Below are 20,345 nucleotides of genomic sequence, written 5' to 3' on the forward strand. Positions count from 1 at the left end.
GGCATGCCGACATGTAGATCTAGCTATAGTGTGGGAGGGGGGTGGGGCTCAATCAAATAATGTGCCTGCTTGCATTTCGATATGGTTTACTAGTTTTAGCTACCACTGCATGCACTAGCACTGTGCACTCTGGAAGACAGATAACTAAAACCTAGTGTATGCTATATAATAACTATAGACTATACTGACATTTCATACTCCCAGTCCTCCAGCTATAGGTAAGTTCTTCTAGCTAGCCGGATGACCGATAGCTATTTTAAATTATAGTCTAGCAACCTAGAACTCTCTGGCTTCATTGAAGCTGAGATAGATATCCAGCTGTATAACTATTTTCTCCCTTGATTGTAATTCAATGTGTGTGTTTTACTCTGGAGGACAGACACGATGTTCTCTAAGCGTGGCTCTGTTGTCCTCACCAAGGGCAAGCCACTCAGAGCACGGCAGACCTCCTTGGAGATTAAAGCATCATCCACTGGTGAATTCATGAGAGCCGACAAGTTTGAGAAGTCAGAGCAAGGAGGATCTCGTGCACTCAACTTTATCTACTGTGCGGCTGCAGTCCAGGGCTTTAGGTCACGGATACAGGTGAGAGGTGTTTAATTAAGTGTCGTTAATGTACAGGGAACCCCTAAAATATTATGGAAGTATACACACTAGGTTTAGGTACGTGTATAGATATAGAAAGAGTTTTGCTTAATCGAGGTAGGTGACCTGATAAGATTTCATGAGTTTGGGGACTAGATTGAGTGAGCTGATTACAAGCATTTTCAGGTCGCCCACACTTTAAAAGTTCCACTGTAAACAATGTTTGTTGTGTATGTATAGCTAGGCTAATAAAAGTACATTTACACGTCAGAACAGTGAGTGTGTTTGCATACAACTGGTAAACAGTTTCAGCTCTTGCAATAACTGTTTAACAACTTGAATACACATTCCAATAAAACAATCTCGCAAACTAATACCCACACACCTAATTATAGGACGAGTACGCCTGTACCCCTAATATCGAAATCAAAGGCATCCCCTACGCCCACTTTGGAGTATTTGACGGCCATGGCGACCAGGGGGAGGTGATATCTCAACACTGTGCGGACACCACGCTCAAACTACTCTTGAACAGAAAAGCTCTCAAGCAATCGAAAGTAGTCACCAACGAACTATTGGCAGCTAGCGTTCATAAGACAATTATAAAGATGGACACTGAGTTACGAGGTGTGGTGGGAATGGATGGAAAGCCACAGTTCCTGAGTGGAGGGACGACCGCTTGCTTCGTGCTCGTCTCTCAGGATGACATCATGTTTGTCAACGTCGGGGACTCAAGGTGCGTATATAAGATAATGTATGTACACAAGCTGAGAGCTAGCATCCCTTGACTATATATACGTAGTACCTAGGGAGTTAGGTCAGTTAACGTGCACACTGATGCTATACAATAATAAGTACTCCCCTGACTATACATGTAGTTGGTTGTGATCATTCAACCTTTCATGATACCTAGTATACTTCTCAGAGGGTACAATGTCGATCGTATCAATCGATGATTAAGGCCGTATGAATATAATACAGTCATAGCAATCCACTACTGTACGTAACATTATAACAGTGAATTTTAAAAACTTTGCGTGTCATTCCGGATCAAAATATCACAATGGTTAATTTCACTGAGATCATGCCCCTCATTCATTCATTCATTTAGGGCTGTACTGTGTCGTGATGGAGGTGTGGTCTATGAGACGAGTGATCACAATCCTAACGTCCCCGAGGAAGAGGAGAGGATCGTTGCCGCGGGAGGCAACGTACACACCACACCCTCTAAACACAAGGTCATCACTGATATTGGTGAGTTTGTACTAAATTAGTGTAGCAGCTACGTAGATAATAATAATGTTGTCAATGAGTCAATCGCCAGAGTAGGTGTTCTTTCCACTTTGTACAATTACAGTGGAACCCTCTAATACTTATAATAATTGTGTCTGTTAGAGTGCTTTCACTGTGATTGTAATGACATAGTATTCGACCACCGTTATACGGAGGTGGCCACTTTGAGGGTTGCATTAAAAGTAGGTAATTATCAATTTGTTGTTCTTTCCACATACGTAAGTACATTGCATCAATTACCGTAACAATGTAACGGACACATTTGAGAGGAAATACATGTATTTCACCATTACATACATGTGCAGAGGTAGCCTTAGCTTGTTGTTGGCTTAATTTGTGTACATTTAAACTGTTCAATTTGGGACCTGCTTTATTATTATTACCGTTGGCCTTTTTATATGTATATACGTAGTTGCTATTCTTTGAGGGTGGCCACTATAATTATGAGGTGTTTCCATTGTATGTGCCGATGTCTTTAGTCTAAGTGTATGTTAGTTTAAAAACAAGACCTTGAACGTCGAGTCATGTAAGAGAATGATGGTATGATGTGATAGTGCTGATGGTTGTCAACCTTCACCTAATACAATGCATAATGTTATCATATTTAAACCACTCTGTTACACTTTCAATGTTGATTTTAACAGCCAGTGCACTAGTGTTATGATTATTATAATTATAGCCACATTTCATATAACCATAGATTGAAGAGTTAGAGGGATAGGAAACGGAGTGGTGCACGTGATGATTTTACATTAAATCTGCAGTGGAGCCTTGAAAATTATCCGCGTTACGAGGCTATTAAGCACATTTTTGCCGGGTAACTCCCAAAGCTGTGTTTCCTCGAGACATCATCTCTTTCAGCAATTTATAACACGCCTAGTCCATGAGCCACGTGTAGTACTTGCTAATGACTGACCACACCCAGTAAAAAGAGACTTTCCAATAAAGTTATATGTTCCCAAGGCTGTTATAGAGCTATTGGAACATATAACGTGTAAGCGTGCTGGTTATGACTACTACAATAGGTATAGACCTTGAAATATAAGTGAGTTGCACGGACTAAGCACAGTTACTTGTAGTTTAATATGCACTGAGTGTAGAAATAGATATTGTTGTGATGGCCTCGATTAAACCGCAGCGTAGCGCGGATGTTACTCGAGATACAAACCGTTTCCTATCCCTCTAACTCTTCAATCTATGATATAACTATTGTCCCTAACCAAAATGAACTAATGACACAATGATAAGTATTCCATCTACAGGTACATGCATATAATTATGTCTGTTTGTGTGTGCCTTGGAGAACTGAAGCACTATAACGGTTGTGATACTTAAGAATGAAGCTACTATACCCCCCACTCACACACACACACACACACTCACACTCACACACACACACACACACACACACACCACACACACACATACCACACACGCACGCACGCACACACACACGCGCACACACGCACACACCAACTAGAGGGCTTCAGCAACCTCTCAGTGTCACGAACCCTAGGAGATTTTAACTTCAAGCCCCCCTCTACCCTACCCCCTGAGCTACAGGCCGTCACCCCTGCCCCGGATATCAACGTGGTGTCTAGAGACCTAGCAACGGATGAGTTCCTTGTGGTAGCCTCTGACGGCATCTTCAAGTCCCTCTCTAGTATACAGGTGAGTGTGTGTCAGTGTGTGCTGGGGTTGGAAACACAGTGCTGCATACTGTTTTGGGCTTAGAGAATGAATGACCATTTTTCATCATTATTGCATGGTTCTTCCAATATCATCATTATTGGACCTGTATGGTGTTCAATCACTTTTCAGATTAAATCCCCTGCATAGAAATACCCTTTTTAACTGTGCTTCCATTGCCATCGTTATTGGCTCTTGTGTTCGCATTTTGTTTCAAATTGGTAGTTTAAATCCCTCGCAGGTTGTGCAGTTTGTGCAGCGTCAGTTGATAATCACTGATGACCTGAGCAAGATCTGCAGGAACCTCATCGACACTGCATACTTTGCTGTGAGTACTTGTGCAGAGCAATGTGCACTTTGTTGACAAACTCAGATGATTGATAACCCATAAGCCTGGCTATGAATATCGTTATAACCAACATTCCAGGTTTAAGTGGGCGGCTAACATGTACAATGTACATAATTATGTGGTACATGTACTTACTGTAGTTAGCTGCCTGCACGGATTCTCTGATGATAAAGGCAAAGCATCTATACATGTTTTGAAAATGCAGTAATTGTCTGTGCTTAGCCTAGCATTATTTGTAAGTACAGTAGAGTAAAGAAAATGTGTGTATTGTGTATAGTCACCCCCTAAATAATACAGCTCTACGGGCTCCAAAGTCTCCATAGCATGTTTCATGGATGACACACTAACACAGCTAGGTTGAAACATGTATATACTACCACTGCCCAGAGGTGATCGCTATAGAGACAGGTTTCAGTGTACAATGCTTATAATGCTAGGTTTCCCAGATCAAGACAATGCTATTGTACAAAGACGCATATACTCACATTGTTAGCTCAGCTGATATCATGCAACATGCAATGGCATGTTACCTATACCCTCAGGCTGGCAACATCCCTGACGACACAACTGTGATACTAGTCAAGTTCCCTGCAGCCCCATCAGTCTCACAGCAGGCTATAGCCGAGGTACAAAGGTCACTCTAATACTACACCCCATTTAAAAATTATGTATCTATTTACCGAGTCTTTCACAGGTACCGTGTGGTAGGTGTGGTAGAATTGAACTTGATTACCGTATATCTTCTAATTTATCAGACACTTCTAATTACCCGGACACTTTTTTGGGCAATTTTCGTTGTTCTAATACAACGGACACTCCAGTGCTTTAATATTACATTTGTTCTAATTATCTGGACAATACTTTGAGTTACATTCACCATTCATGATCACAGGCGGCAAGTAAGACAAGACTTAGAGTGCTGTAGTTAGATAGCTTTAAGTAGCTAGTTTTAGATAGCTAGTGCAACTATTCAGTCGCACACTGTTCTATTAAACTTAGCTAGCTCGCATGCAGCTGCTTGCTTGTTCTAATTATTCCGGACACTTCGCATGCTGTATAAAAAATCTGTTCCAATTATACTTGGACAATTTCCAAAATAATTATTTTTTGCTGTCCGATAAATTAGAAGATATACGGTAATACAATTGGAATGCAATTAGTAGTACATTACATTTTTTCAGGAGAATTTATTAGACCTGGAGGCAATGGCAGCCATCGAAGAAGAGTTAAAAGGTATATATGCAATAGAATTATATACGTATGTCTTCACTTTACAAAGTTCATTGGTTGAATTTATCTACTGCTCTCTCTGTAATAGTGATGATAGATAAAGCTGACTCAATCAGGGCAGTGGATAATGACTTCAGCATTTCTCAGAGACTTGTCAAGAAACTACCAGAAAAATATCGAGTTCAACAAAGGTATATATATATATAGTTATTGTACGTTATTTTATTTCTGTTAGTGTACTATTGTCCTATTGTTATGCCTCGAGGCGTAGCCGCACGAGGGATACGGTAAAGCTGACTGTGTGTGTGTGTGTGTGTCTGTGTGTGTGTGTGTGTGTATTCCAGCAGTAACTGCTCAATGGTTGCAATGCGACGAAAACTAACAGCTTCTATAGGCTTCTAGCCACGTTCTCTTGGATTTTGATTCGTGGATTAGCAAACTAAAGCTTCTTTCTCGAGTTATGGCTAGTTTGACTCACATTGAAGGCTGTTGCAGTCTCTTCAGAATCTTTCATAGCATCATCTGTTCGCACAAACTTTCTATTCAACATATGAGTTAGCCTTGCACTAAAGCGCTAGCTTTTTGTTAGCTACAAGACTCAGAAAATATCTGTTAAAACAGCTAGCATGCAGTAGCTTTTGTGAAATTGATCTCTTTGGACACACCCCTTTAATTATTCCTGTGGATGTAATGCACATGCGCGCTCATGGCAGAATCATCTTTGTCTTGAGGGCCTGGTAAGCCACAAAACACTACCATATAACAATATAGATAACAATATGCATGTACACAGGTCTTTTCTTCTTAGATATTATATACACTGAACTACAGATCCTGGAAGAATCAATTTTCTTCTTTCTTGAGGTCCTGGTAAGCCACATAATACAATAAATAACAACAATAGATGCATGTAAATAAGTGTGTTCTTCTCAGTGACTTTATATAGATAAGCTAACATAAAATTCATTATAGAAACTAATATAACACTCTAATACTTTTGAGCGAAAGCAAAAACATGGCGAGAGGCATTAGCACAGCGCCAGCTTGAACACTAGTTATTATTGTGGCCATAAGTGTTAAATGCTTGCATGCACCTCTTTCCCTCCCCCTCTCCCGTGCAGAATTGACTTCATCACCGAGACTGCTACTAGATTAAGGAGTGAGAAGTTTGAGGGGAAAAGCGGAGACAATCCTCGGGTGAGCTTGCACCTCTAAAGATATAATTATTATGGCTAGCTTTTATTCTTACTTTTCCTCTGTCAGCACACTGGTCATAATTATGTGCAGTGAAACCTGTCTATAATTAATTTAATAATGCTTGGGCAGACTAACCCTGAGTGACTGTAATAAAGAGGTGGCCTACGTATACCGGTTAAAACATGCTTTGGCCCCAATCAATCTGGCAGTATTATAGATGGTGACCGGTAGTCAGGGGCGTTTCTAGAACTTAAAGCAGGGGGTGCTTAAATTTCCTAAAAAAAGGCCCTGTAAGTATAATTATAGCCTCGAATCCGTATTTTAATGAGCCTGGAACCAAGGCTAGTCAGTGTATAACTTTCCAATGCTGATTGCGCATGCTCATTAGGGCGTAGTCATGACTAGTATAACCATAGATAGAGTAGAAGAGGGATTTGAAACGGAAGTGATTCACGTGATGTTTTACAATGAAGTCTACGTAGTGGCTCTGGGACCATCCATGTATCTCCTCATAACTCCCGCAAAAGCCCGGGAAACTTATTGTGTCCAAAGCATACATCTCATGCAGAGCTACCCCCATTACTGAATCACATGCCCCCTGATAGTAGGTATCAATTAGAAACAAAGAAAATATAATCTCGATTGTCGTGAAGTAGCTAGAGGTACACAGAGCGCTTTTTCATGCTTGTGTTCCTATAGTACCTTTGATATAGCTAAGGCTTTGTAACTAAATAGTGTCCTGTGTCCCAAATGGCCTCAAGTATTAGAGAAAGTTGATGTTTAGCAGCAGAACTGCTCGTGGACTTCTTACAGAGAGCAAAACAATTCTCATGAATTATTCATGTTTAGCCCTCGTGTTAAAAAGTAAGCCTCGATTAAAACCGCGGAGATACACGGATGGTACTTCGAGGGTACTTCCGTTTCCAATCCCTCTTCTACTTTATCTATGGTATAACACACGAGCCAATGTACTTTCAAGAGAATTTGAGACAACTGCATGCTCAGTTAGCTAGACCAGTACTGATAGCTAGATTGCTCTTATGGTTGTCTGGAAGGCCGCAAGCACCCAGAGCCCCTCGTTAGACACATCACTGACAATAGATAAGATTCATTTTATTAGACATTAATTGCTATGATTTTCCTTCACAGACCATGCCACTAGTTACAACAACCAATGAAAATGCAAGCAGCTCAGAAAAAGACCATCAAGCCGTCATAGCAATGAGCAGTGAAGACTCTGAACATAATCCCAGTACCGAGTGTGTTGCCAATGGTGACGGACAGTCTGAGAGTCCCAAGGTTTTTGAGAAAACGGCGTGTGTCAAAACCAACAGTGATGGAGAGACTGCCAAAAGTGATGAGGTGTTTCCATTGAACAATGAGCAGGGAGAGAAAAATGGAACATGATATTATACTATAATTATAGTTGTGTGTGTTTTTACTGCAACTGTGTTGTTTTTAATTATTGAGTTTAATATTGCTAGCGAGAATGATAGTCTATAATTATTATGCAACAGTAAATGCTGATTTCATCCAACTGATGTGCATGCATGCTTGCAGTTGACTTGTCATGTATTTCATGCATTTGTTATTACATTTGACATAGTGTCTATAATTATACCGTATATATACCGGGTAATTTTTGTTGGTAAAAATTTTCGTTTCAACTAAATAAATACAGCTCAGGATATACATGTATAGTTACTTATTTGAACGTCAATTTTCGTATGATGCCCTCCCTATACAATATGAAATAATTATACGAAAATTTCCACCATACAATTTTATCGTTGTTAGACTCTTACTCTTAGATAGATAGATATTGGAATACTGCATCCACCATAATGTCATATATATATATGCAGGTCCTATAATTATTATAGCCCGGCTTTTATGGAAGTTTCAGTGCACTGATCATTAATCATTCTCTAGCCTGCATGTCGATCATCATTGTATATACAATGATCATTGTGCAACTATCTATGATGATTCTAATTACCTATATGCATTCAGAAAATGAATGTGTCAGCAAAGCCAAAATATTTATAGAGAAAGCAACGTTCTGATAAAGATAGTGTAAGACATTAAATTAATGGCCGCAGAAAATGGAGAAAAATTAACTATAATTATAGATCTATCTGCATGCATGGGCTATATATATACCTTCATGCGATCCCCTGTCATTTGCGCCCATGCAGTGTATATACGTAACAGGTTCTGTTTCTTCTATAATCCTGTTGTGAACATGCATTTTCATCCTGCATGTACATGCAATAATGGTGGCCGGTGTTGGTGCATGGTGTTGGGATTATTGGCTTGGGCCAAAATGTGTGTACTATGTATATATAGAATGCCGTTTGCTGGGTTTGTTTTTGTGTCATTTAATACCCTGGCGTATATCATGTTGCATGTATTGGGTATAATGAGAAGTGTAAACTACACATGATGTGATGTCCCTTGAGTGATCTATGTTTTCAATTCTCTCCACAGCTTGACGATACTATTATATAGTGAGCAATCCAAGACATCTGTAATAGAAGTGGCAAACAAAACGAAAACGAGGACAACATGATTGATAGTCGAGAGTCTACTCCAACTAAAACACCCCAAGCCAGTGGATTGGAACCTGCTGCACAGAGGACACGAGAGAGTGATGCCATGGCAATGAAAAAACAAATAACTCAAAAGGAAGTGAAACTGAGTCGGAGTGAACAATTCAAATTGAAGTGTGTTCTAGAACAAGTACAGAGTGAATACTTTGAAGCACAACAAAAGATTGACGATCTCCAACTCGAGCTTGAGGGAAACAGAGATGCTAGGAAACTTTGTAGTGAGCTGGAGGAACTGACTAGAAAAGCTGAAGAAGATGCTGCAAGAGATCGCCAAGAAATGGAGTGCTTTCGAAGAGAGGCTGTAGACCTTCGTAGGGTGGCCACAGACCTTCAAGCCCAAGTGGAAAACCTCACTCAGAGATTGAACGAAGTTACTGCATCGAATGAGGACCTTCAAGAAATTGTCAGAAATGCTATTGAGCAAGCTTCACCCTCCGCCCACGATATTCAAGCTGATGATGAAGGTGATAGTACCAAAATGCTGCAACATATTAGACGCAAATACCTTGAGAAGGTTACAGAAATCCATGACTTGAGAGAAAAACATCGAAGAGAAAAGGACGAACTGAATAAACAATTTGACAGTGCAAAACTGAAGTCATCTATCAGAGCAAAAGATATTCAGTCATTATCACTTCAGTTGCAGACCTTCCAACAAGTAGCGTCTCAGCGAGAGCAGTTACAAGAGCACAGTAAAACACAGATCACTATTGTTGTTAAGCTCAGGAAAGAGCTTGAGGCAGCTAGAGTAAATATTAATTTTGCTCACAACTATTATACACACATGCTAGCCTCATGAATCAGCCGCCGTTCTGGAATACCCAAAAAACAGCGGCTGATTCATGAGACTATACATACTTGCATGTAATAATTGTATATGAATGATTGTATAATACGTACTATATTATTGTCACATTCTTACTCAGGAGGAACTTGAAGTACTCCGAAGTTCATCTGACACTGCAAGAAAAATTGAAGGCCTACACCAGAAAATAGTAGAGTGTGATGAAGAGCTTAGGGATCTCAAGGTGTATATATACATGTATATATATGCACCATTATAGCTCTCAGTTCAATAAAAAAAATGTGTGGAATAATAGTACGTATTTGTACCTATAGTTTTGGGTTCATGTAAATAGTTTCATGGAGGACTATAATGCATGTATACCTGCGGTGGGTGTCATGCATCAGAATGCCAGAATGTAGTAAACTGTATAGTGCATGCTGCATGAGGCTGAGAGAAAGGAGAAAATTAAAGCGTCATGAGTCAAGAAAAGAATAATACTCTTTTAGCGGCCTGATTATTTTTTAATGCAGGAGAAACTTTCTAAGCCAAATGTGCTCTTCTCAAGAAGTGCAGATTCTCGTCCTACAGGAGTCAATGATGATCCACAAGAAGTGCAGCTACTCAAAACTGAAACATTCCTCCAGAAGGTATAAATTATATGCCATAAATTTTAACACCAAACGACAGTGTTTAATCGCATAAAAATTTTATAATTAATATGTAACTATTGCATGTATGCAGATTGAGATCGAAGAGCTTCATGGAAAGGTTGGGAGATTAAAGACTCGATTAACGGACACAATTGTGTTCAAAACTGAAAAAACCGAGGATCTACAGAAGAAAAGAAAGGAACTTGAGGAAGAACTGAAGGTCACTAAATTACAAGTAAGCTCTGTATATATAGTAATGTCACGTCAGCTCTTTTACTTATAAGTGTGGTGTGCATGTGCATGTGGTGAATTTAATCCATGATGCCATTTCCATGCATGCATGAGTCTCTCTATATATATACTTTACAATGTTCACTATTATATTCTCCATGTAGACAGTCATGCATCATGTCATTTTATCCAATGCATGTGAAGGCCTATATGGCTTTATCTTAATTCGTGCATGCTCTCATATAAATACTTAGGCTCTTCAGTACCAACAAGACTTCGAAGATGAACGGGCTGCAAATGAAGGTTTAAATGAACAACTCGAAAGTGTTACTCAAGATGATAGAGATAGTAAGCTCGAAGTACTAGCAAATGAAATGGATGATCAATTGACTCATGAGAGAAACCACACTGCAGCATTGGCACAAGATCTTGCAGCCAAAGAACAAGAGTTGTCCCATACAAAACAAAATTGTGACCGAACAGCAACCGAACTACAAGATGCTCGCCAGAGGCTGGAGGTGTCCCTCACTGACACAGAACGTCTTTACGATGAGGTCATGGCAAAGACGGCTCAAGTGAAGCAGTACAAGAAACAGACGGACAGTTTCAAAGCCAAAGTGGAAGAGGCCAATACTAAACTACTGAAGACACAACAGGAGCTGCAGCGTTGTCAAGAGCTCATTAAAACCATGGAAGAGGACAATCAGTATCAGGTATTCATTGTGCAAACAAAATTCCTAGTAAAGCTCCTCAAATTCACAGATTAAGCAAATCAAAGCGACAGCAGAGAATGCGAAGCTTACCTCTGAATTAGATTTAATCCAAACACGTAAGGAGTACATGATGATGGTGGAAGATAAAACACGGGAGCTGCAGACTTTGCAACTTGATTGGGAGCAGTACAAGTACAAAGTACGTTTTAATTTGTGTTTGATAAGCTATATGTTCACATGTGACAACTGTTTTCCACTTGTGTGTCACATAGCGTACTTATTTTTGCATATACATGTACAGGCTAAACAACTGAGCTCTGATGAACTGGTTCCCTATTGTCTTCCTCATCTCCCTGCGCTTGGAGAGCAACAAGGCTCTGGATCGTACGGATCTGTCTACCGTATCCAACTGAATGGGGTTAGCTGTATTGCCAAACGACTTCACGACATTTTGCTTGGTCAGGGGAAAGAAGAAAAAGTGAGTTTAGAAGACCAACAAGCTGCTTATGACAAGTTTTATCACGAATGTGTGTTGCTGAGTCGAATGCGCCACCCTAACATTGTCCAGTTCATGGGTGTGTACTACGGGCCACAGAGAGATTACGGGAGAGAGCTCACACTAGTTATGGAACGTTTGTACATGAATCTCGAGGATTGCCTGGAGAAATATAAAAATCTTGATATGTGGTTGAAAATTTCGATTCTTCTAGATATTTCCCAAGGCTTGCTCCACCTTCATTCTCAAGATATTGTTCACCGCGATCTGACAGCTGCTAATATTCTCCTCACAACGAGCTTTCACGCTAAGATTGCTGACCTTGGTGTCTCAAGAATCATTGATGTCCACCCTTTGGCTGCTTCCAAACAGTCGATGATTCCCGGAACCCTCGGGTACATGCCCCCTGAGGCACTAGCGGAAATCCCCAAATATGGCTATGCTTTGGACGTTTTTTCGTTTGGTGTGATAATTCTGTTTGCCCTTCTACAAGAGTATCCACAATACTACGAGAATGTTGTGACAGTCACTGGCGTTCAGCGAAAGGAAATTCAGATACAAAAGCGAATGAAATGGATCGCCAAACTGTCACCGGAAGGTCTGATGAGACAATTAATCTGCGATTGTCTACAAGATGAGCCCCAAAGGCGACCAACAACTCAAGATGTCAACCTGACTCTGATTCGTTTTGCACGACATTTTCCAAAACCTTTTGTGGATACTATTGAAATGCAAAGAAAATTGGTGAGTTCTACGATTATGTTTAGATCTATACCATGCACAAGCGATGTAGCATTGTTTGGAGCTCTATATTTTTTATTCTCAGAAACCCACGACTCTACCTATACCTCCAAGGCGAATCAGTCAGGGACAAACCTCGGTCTAGCAATTATTACATCGTATAATTATACTACGACTGACATTTTATAGCTGCACATAATAATATTTAGTTACTTTTTCCGCATATTCAATGTAGATTGATCCTGCAGGACACTCTATTGCGTGATTTTGCTATACCGTATATCTTCTAATTTATCGGACAGTAAAAAATAATTATTTTGGAAATTGTCCGGGTATAATTGGAACAGATTTTTATAGAGCATGCGAAGTGTCCGGAATAATTAGAACAAGCAAGCAGCTGCATGCGAGCTAGCTAAGTTTAATAGAACAGGGTACGACTGAATAGATGCACTAACTATCTAAAACTAGCTACTCAAAGCTATCTAACTGCAGCACTCCAAGTCTTACTTGCCGTCTGTGAATGTAAACTCTACTTTTCAAAGTATTGTCCAGATATTTAGAACAAATGTAATATTAAAGCACTGGAGTGTCCGTTGTATTAGAACAACAAATATTGCCCAAAAGAGTGTCCGGGGTAATTAGAAGTGTCCGATAAATTAGAAGATATACGGTAATTATAGTACCAACAAGAACACCACGATGCACAACATGCATTTATGATATCTGCCTTTTAGTTTCAGTCTCCGCCCCTTTTTAGCCAAACACTGTTGACAAAACTCGAGACAAAACTACACAAAATGTGGAGACAAAACGAAAAGCTCTCAGAGGAGCCTGCTCAAGGTGGTGGTGCTCAGCTACGAGATAGAGAGAGTCCTGAAAGTGGTCATGACCTGTGTCTAACTGATCAACTATTCGATGACGACCCTTTTTGGCAATTGCAAGCAATTCACCCCGCCCAAGGAGATGCCTCACATCTCCCCGTCCCAGAGCTAGAGCATAGGAGTGATATCACATCTTCTGATGTTAGCAGCAGTGATTTAAAACAAGTGGAGGAAATTCAGACTGTCTCAGCATCACCTAAATTCAGTGCTGTCAAGAATAACCCATCTCCCGCGTACAGTGAGGGAGCACGTCGTACTAGATCTAGTCCAATATTCTCAGATCCATTTCATTTACCAGAAATTGAAGTTGATGTGAGTTTAATCATGGTGTGGCATGTGTATACCGTAATTACAGCGCCAGACAAAATTAATCTGAGTGGCGCATGTTTAGAGCACAAACAATTGCGTTCAGCCAAAGCTTGGCGCCTATGTTCAACAGCTAGTATAGAGAAAATGGGCGTGGTCTAGCTCAGTTTCACTTGCTAGCGCCTAGATATAGCTGCACCGTTGAGAGTAGACTGGCGGCGACAGCCCCTCGTGTACCGCGAGGGACTGGCAAACTGTCTATCAGTCACTCGTCTCAGCTGCAACGAGCATTGCAGCCTATCAGATTGCTCAACGTCATATTAGCCCTGTAATTGTAACCGCACTTACACTTCAGGGGATTCAGTGCATTCCATAGTAGCTGAATCTCATAGCAAAATTTAACCACATTATCTATAACGATATTCATGTTTAGTAGTGTCATACGATCTATTACACTTCCGCTGAGACGAGTGACTGATAGGCAGTTTGCCGCCAGTCTACGTTGAGAGCTGAGTGACTTGTACAACATTCATTGACTATGGGTTAGACAACTGTTTAGGAAGTCAAAGATGCAGGATGATTGTCTCAAACAAGCCTTTTATAAGCACCAGAAAAAATTAATTACAACAACGGTTGGCACTTTTTTAGGACCTAAAAAATTACGTTGATGCTGACGTGGCGCTTAAATTATGGTGGTGCTGTCATTACATCAATTACGGTAGTTTCCTACGTCAAAGTTGTATGGTTTTACAAGACGCGCGTGACATTGTGTTGAAGACAGTATAGACCCACATGTACAGTAAAACATTGTACTGTTCACGAATAACATCATTGCATACACTTAATTTAATTGTCATGTCTACTTATCATAATACAGTAGACTCTCGCTATTCCGGCTCTCTGAAGTATGACCACCTCGATATATTGGCCATTTGCACAGATTGCTAACTAGAGCAAAAACTCGCCCTGAAATGCGGCCACTCGCTATTTTGTATACTGGCTGCCCCATGCAAACTAGGTATTTTATTACGGCTGGATATGACGTTTTGGGTGTAGTTTGTGGATTGCATGTAATAGAGAGCTTATTGATTTATTATCCTCGAGTCAGGTATAGGGTCGTTTTTAAGCCGCGGCTATTTTCTGAAATGCAGCCACCATTGCATCTAACAGTTTACTAATTTGCATTTATTTCTCTTGAGCCAAGCAGGCTTTTAATTGCTCGTTTCTTCGCACAGCTTAGGAATACTGTAGCGAGCAGTCCAGTTCCTCTGGTAAAAAGACGTGTGGAGAGCAAGACCGTTGGTAGGGCCGTTGGTAGAAAACCACGATTTATCAGTCTACGAAGACTACTAAAAAAGGACACTCCTGAAGTGAGAGAAAACCTCGAAGCAAATGAATTCGAAGACGAGGCTAGAATTGAACATCAAAATGTATGTGTATCAAGGATAATTAAAGATAATATGTTATCAATTTTTGACTTTAGACATTTGTACAGCTAGTTATCACCTTAGTTTGTTATGTCGGAAGGCCTATAACAATAGGTTGATTGCTGGAGATATATAGCTTTCAAATTACACAGTAAAATGGGCTCATGCAGGTTGAAACTGAAGAAGGTGAACGAGCAATACAGAGGCTCACAGCTGAAGTACATCTCTACAAGGTACAGTAATATGAAGCCTTCCCAATTGTACACAATTGTGAGTACAATGTATGTCTAAAATTATGCAGCCAGCATTAAAGTTTGAGCCGAGGAAAGATAGTGCCAGTATAGGGTGTGGGTAATAGCTGTATAATTATAATACCTGGCATAATAATTAATATTGTATAGCGGGTAAATTTGGCGGTTCGGCAAATCAATGTGAGTGTTGATTGCCAAAATTAAAAATCGCCAATATTTTAGCTTGCAGTATCGCATGTGATAAGTATTGACAGGATCGCCATTAGTTCAATTGCTTCCTTTGCTAAATTTACCTGCTATATAATTATATTGGTACCAGGAGTTCATGAAGAGGAGTTACTAGATCAACATTTTCGCTGTTTTCGTGGGTTAGCAATCCTACACGAAATTAAGTCCACGAAAATTGTTCTTTAATTAGAATTATCTGCTAACGTGCAAAGATTAAAAGGCGTGGCTTCCGGTAAGCAGTCATCTAACGAACATTGTGCAACGAAATGCTTTTAGAGGCCATTCCATGAAATGTAAGTGCCTCGAAAATTTCGCGCTATATGGTGCATGGCACAAATCACGTTTTAGTAGTATACCGTATATGCTCGATCAGAGGCCGCTCTTGTATAAAGGCCGCACTCAAATAGTAGCCTCCCTTGCTAGCAAAATGAAACATTTAGTAGCCGCTCTCAAATAGTAGCCTCAGTGAACTTTGACTCTAGCATTTCTGCACGTGGCAGCCAAAAAAATTATTACTAGCAGCTAGCTACATGTACGTAGCTACAAGTAGCAGCTTGTTAGTGCTTCACAAAGACTTTCTCATGGCAGAGTTCAAGTTTATGCAGGTGAAAACAACTTTTGATGACAAACTAAATTATCTGGAGCTAATAAACGCCGCTCTTGAACAGTGGCCTCTCTTGAATTGTAGCCTCCTCTTCCAGCAAAATGAAACATTTAGTAGCCGCGGCTCCTGATCAAGCATATACGATAATAATTATTATGCAAGCATATCATAATTATACTACTACGTCACTCTCAAACTGCATTTTAAATGGGATAGGTGTATATAGTGGTTAATTATGATATTTGCACACACGCATGCACGTATACACGTGGTCATACTGCATGTGGGTTTGTGCTGATTACCTAACAGTTTACACAACTACAAGCTAAGTGCTAGTGACGTATTTAGCCCAAGAAGTAGAATGGAATAATTATATGCGTGGGAGTTGGATACTCCTTTTTATGAACTCCTGACGGTACATAGACTTTCCTCCCATAATTATCATGTAACATTTATAATTAATGAAGAGTTGATGGATGCGTGTAAATCGTATATTGTACATCAGTGCATGTATATATTATTATGTTGCAGATTGAGGTTGAGGAACTTCGAAACAAAATTGAGAGATCCCGAACTATTATCACTGAACTGGGTAAAACAAATGCATCGCTAGAAACAAAATTATCAACGTCTATGTCCAATGAAGAGCGAGAGAGCCTGACTCGACAGAATCGAGAATTGCGCACTGTTGAAACATTCAAGGAAAGGTTTGATGCCTTTGTACACGGGACCCAGGAGCATCTTGCACAATTAGCAGGCACGGTGGCCTCAAAAGCTGTTGAAAATGAGGAACTGAACGAAAAGGTGAAGAATCTAGCTGAAGAACTTGAGCTGACAAAATTTCAAGTGAGTGATCGACACTTAATGACCAGGACATTAAGATTTTAACTAGAGCACTGAAGTACAAACCATATTTAGTGAGCCTATACAGCCTCGAGTCAGAGCCGCGTGTACATCTAGGCCAACGTGCCATCGTGTCATTTGATTTTTAGCTTCTTATCTTTGGCTCGTTTTTATTCGACAAAGAAGCTTTAACATCAAAAGTTGCCTTGTTGAGGCTATCCATAGTAACACAGTATTAGGTACTTAGAATACACAAACAGACGGACTGACTGACTACTATAACACTTGGCGCCGCGGCGCTTCCCGGGTTAATAAATGTTGGCTCAGAATTTCTATAGCTATTGAAATTGATAACACTGTATCCACTCTCTTTACAGGCGTTTACATACAAACAAGACTTTGAAGAAGAACGTGCTGCTCGAGAACAAGCTGTCGGTGCAAAGGAACGATTAGACAGGCAAGTTCAAAGCCTGTCTGATCAGCTTAGCGATACAAAGACAGAAGCTGAGTTCGAAAAGAACAAGAAGCAAGCTGAAATAGCCAAACTGGAGGTAACTGTCACCAAAAATCAACAACTAACATGGCAATTGACCCAAGCTCAGGAAAATTTTCAGCAAACAATTGCTACAATGTTACAGGAAATCGAAGCAGAAAAGGCTCAGAAGGAACACTTCAGAACAGAATCGACGAAGTTACAGCAACAACTGCAAATAGCAGAAGCAACGTGTGAAAGCAGAAAAGATGAACTGTTCCAAAAAATTGAAGAAGCTGCTAGAAGCCAAGCTTCCCTTAAAGACGAAGTTCAGATGGCTTCTGCTATGAACATTAGCTTAAATGAAAAGCTCGAACGTGTTACTCAAGATAGGGATATCGAACAGGAAAAGCTCGAAATATTGGCTAATGAAAAGGCTTTTGTAGACAATCAACTGACCCGCGAGAAAAACCACACTGCAGCATTGGCACAAGATCTTGCAGCCAAAGAACAGGAGTTGTCCCATACAAAAGAAACTGATGACAGAAAGGCAACTGAACTACAAGATGCTCGCCAGAGGCTGGAGGTGTCCCTCGCTGACACAGAACGTCTTAATGATGAGGAGAAAAGAATGAGATTATCCATTCAGGTACGTATTGCACCATAGATTGAAAATGAAGGAGATTGGAAACGACCAGGTCTCTCTGTGTAAACAGTTGAAACACTCCACGTTTTGATTTAGCGATCGCGAATATTTTTGTGGTTGACCGTTATGAGGTTGTATTTTAGCCCTCCTATCCACTAGCAATCACTTAGGGGCTGGGAGGTACTCTAGAGAAAGTTTACACCATGCACTGACAAGCCTAAGTCTGTTGTCTTTACTCGGTTTTTAATGATTTTAGCTTGAATTACTCCATGTCAACTTTTCTCTTTCCCTGCTGTGAAGCCGAAACAGCAAAGGACATTGCTTGACTTGGTTATTATGTATCTAAGTACCAGTTTCATGCTATGAATAAGCTGTACTGTTCATAAACGTTTGCAGTATAGTCCTTCAAACTGCTTTAGTATACTTTTAGACACACCAAGGGCCTTGACCTCCCACGACTTCATAGTAAGGGCTATTTCTTCTTGTATAACATTTATTTGTTTAATGATAGTGGCTGCATTGCTTAGTCGACCTTTTAGAGCTTACTTTTTAGAATAATCAACATCAATTTCACCATTTCTATGTACAGCACATTGTATGGCAGTCAAATCACGCCCTATAATACGAATCAAGTGTTTCACGTACAAATTTTCGTTTCCAATCCCTTTCCTTTTCAATCTATGATTATACTAGGAACTGCATAACCATGCAATCTGAGTGTATAGCTGGCTGCCAGTTACTCGTGTAATATATTTACATATAAAAATTGAATTGAGTACATACAAACAATAAAGCTATAAAATAATTTGGTACGTATAATAATTATAATTATGTACGTATAAATATCATATGAATGAGTACAAACAATTTATTTACTGATTCAGTCCGTATCCTAGGTGATGTCCAGTAATTATATTATATAATTACTTCCCCCAGGCACTATTCTTATAATCTACTTCCTCAGCAGATTTGAATTGATATGATGCATCTTGACAAAATTTGGTACATTGCACGCAATAAAATTCAAAAATGTTGTGTAAGCTTGACAGTATTGAACTGAACTAGCTGAAGCCTGTAGTCAATTCTTGCTCTGTGCTTTCTCAGTAGTCAAGGCTGTGGCTCAGAAGTAGAGGATTACAAGTAGACTGTGGTGTTGTTGACAATAACAGACTAGTTCAGAGCTACAGTACAGGTAGCTAGCTAGCTAGCTAGCTACGTAGCTACATGTACAAACCTCGCAGCTGCATTTAGTGGTCTGGTCAAAGTTTATACATGGCTTCCAGCTAGCTGAACCTAGCTAGCTCATGTAGCTCCACAGTAGTACTGCTAGTTCTATGCCTGTAACTGTTCTAACTGCATAATTCTGAGGCTGTGAGAGCAAGTTTGACTGTCTCCACTGATGTTCAAATGACTGTTTTGCTGTTTTTGCAGTAAATAAATCAGTTGTTGACTGGTTGCCTAGTAATTATGGTTTATAAACAACCTCAGCCTCGGGCTGCGCCCTCGGCATTGGTTGTTTATAAGCCATAATTACTAGTCAACCAGTCAATAACTATAACATAAAACTATATATACATGTGTTATAACTTGTGTACGTACATGTTTAAATAATTATCATAATTATGGTGACATAGATGTGTGTGTGTGTGTGTGTGTGTGTGTGTGTGTGTGTGTGTGTGTGTGTGTGTGTGTGTGCGTGTGTGTGCGTGTGTGCGTGTGCGTGTGCGTGTGTGGGTGTGGGTGGGTGTGTGTGTGTGTGTGTGCGTGTGCAGGTGGGTGTGTGTGTGCGTGTGCGTGTGCGTGTGTGTGTGTGTGTGTGTGTGCGTGTGCGTGTGCGTGTAATTGAAGTATCAATGAGAACTTGTATATTTCATTCATAGCAACTACAAGGTGCACTGAAAATCCTGGATCAGCAATCAAAGATTCTTGGTGGCGATAAGGTACGCACATGCATGTAGGGGATGTATAAAGTACTAAAGTGCAAAACCCTCGGTACATGACGTTAGTCAGGTTGTATAAAGTTCTGTATAAATCAAACATGCAGCAGCTTGCAAGTCCGTAGGTGGGAGGAGCTGTATTGCAGTATAATTATAGTGCATATACTGTATAAGTTA

The 20,345-nt window shown here is 40.1% G+C and overlaps 3 protein-coding genes across 4 annotated transcripts in view; all 3 read left to right on the plus strand.

Annotated features, from left to right (window-relative positions):
- Nucleotides 1-20,345, plus strand: part of LOC135334204 (uncharacterized) — a gene marked incomplete in the record, with an annotated part of 688,739 nt that overhangs the window by 267,019 nt on the left and 401,375 nt on the right.
- Nucleotides 68-7,870, plus strand: LOC135335928 (protein phosphatase 1A-like). 2 transcript variants are annotated; one of them, XM_064531654.1, is made up of 11 exons: nucleotides 68-218; nucleotides 375-585; nucleotides 981-1,321; nucleotides 1,697-1,839; nucleotides 3,359-3,549; nucleotides 3,809-3,895; nucleotides 4,459-4,542; nucleotides 5,098-5,149; nucleotides 5,235-5,337; nucleotides 6,268-6,343; nucleotides 7,493-7,870. In XM_064531654.1, the coding sequence occupies exons 2-11, from the start codon at nucleotides 385-387 to the stop codon at nucleotides 7,748-7,750; spliced, it is 1,536 nt and encodes a 511-aa protein (XP_064387724.1). In that variant the 5' UTR covers nucleotides 68-218; nucleotides 375-384; the 3' UTR covers nucleotides 7,751-7,870. The 2 variants fall into 2 exon arrangements, with proteins under 2 accessions (XP_064387724.1, XP_064387715.1); XM_064531645.1 differs by having other exon boundaries at nucleotides 380-585.
- Nucleotides 8,773-13,253, plus strand: LOC135334859 (probable serine/threonine-protein kinase drkD). The gene is made up of 8 exons (XM_064530221.1): nucleotides 8,773-9,703; nucleotides 9,882-9,983; nucleotides 10,273-10,389; nucleotides 10,484-10,627; nucleotides 10,878-11,336; nucleotides 11,386-11,535; nucleotides 11,638-12,576; nucleotides 12,659-13,253. The coding sequence occupies exons 1-8, from the start codon at nucleotides 8,912-8,914 to the stop codon at nucleotides 12,716-12,718; spliced, it is 2,763 nt and encodes a 920-aa protein (XP_064386291.1). The 5' UTR covers nucleotides 8,773-8,911; the 3' UTR covers nucleotides 12,719-13,253.

The sequence above is a fragment of the Halichondria panicea genome, chromosome 1 (genome assembly GCF_963675165.1).
Source record: "Halichondria panicea chromosome 1, odHalPani1.1, whole genome shotgun sequence".
Taxonomy (NCBI): Eukaryota; Metazoa; Porifera; class Demospongiae; order Suberitida; family Halichondriidae; genus Halichondria; species Halichondria panicea.

Excerpts from the sequence above, each read along its gene's own strand:
- LOC135335928 (XM_064531654.1), top strand. The coding sequence starts at position 385 with ATGTTCTCTAAGCGTGGCTCTGTTGTCCTCACCAAGGGCAAGCCACTC. Across the intron at positions 586-980 it reads GCTTTAGGTCACGGATACAG|GACGAGTACGCCTGTACCCC; the intron begins GTGAGAGGTGTT and ends ACCTAATTATAG. Across the intron at positions 1,322-1,696 it reads GTCAACGTCGGGGACTCAAG|GGCTGTACTGTGTCGTGATG; the intron begins GTGCGTATATAA and ends TCATTCATTTAG.
- LOC135334859 (XM_064530221.1), top strand. The coding sequence starts at position 8,912 with ATGATTGATAGTCGAGAGTCTACTCCAACTAAAACACCCCAAGCCAGT. Across the intron at positions 10,628-10,877 it reads TGAAGGTCACTAAATTACAA|GCTCTTCAGTACCAACAAGA; the intron begins GTAAGCTCTGTA and ends ATAAATACTTAG. Across the intron at positions 11,337-11,385 it reads AAGAGGACAATCAGTATCAG|ATTAAGCAAATCAAAGCGAC; the intron begins GTATTCATTGTG and ends TCAAATTCACAG.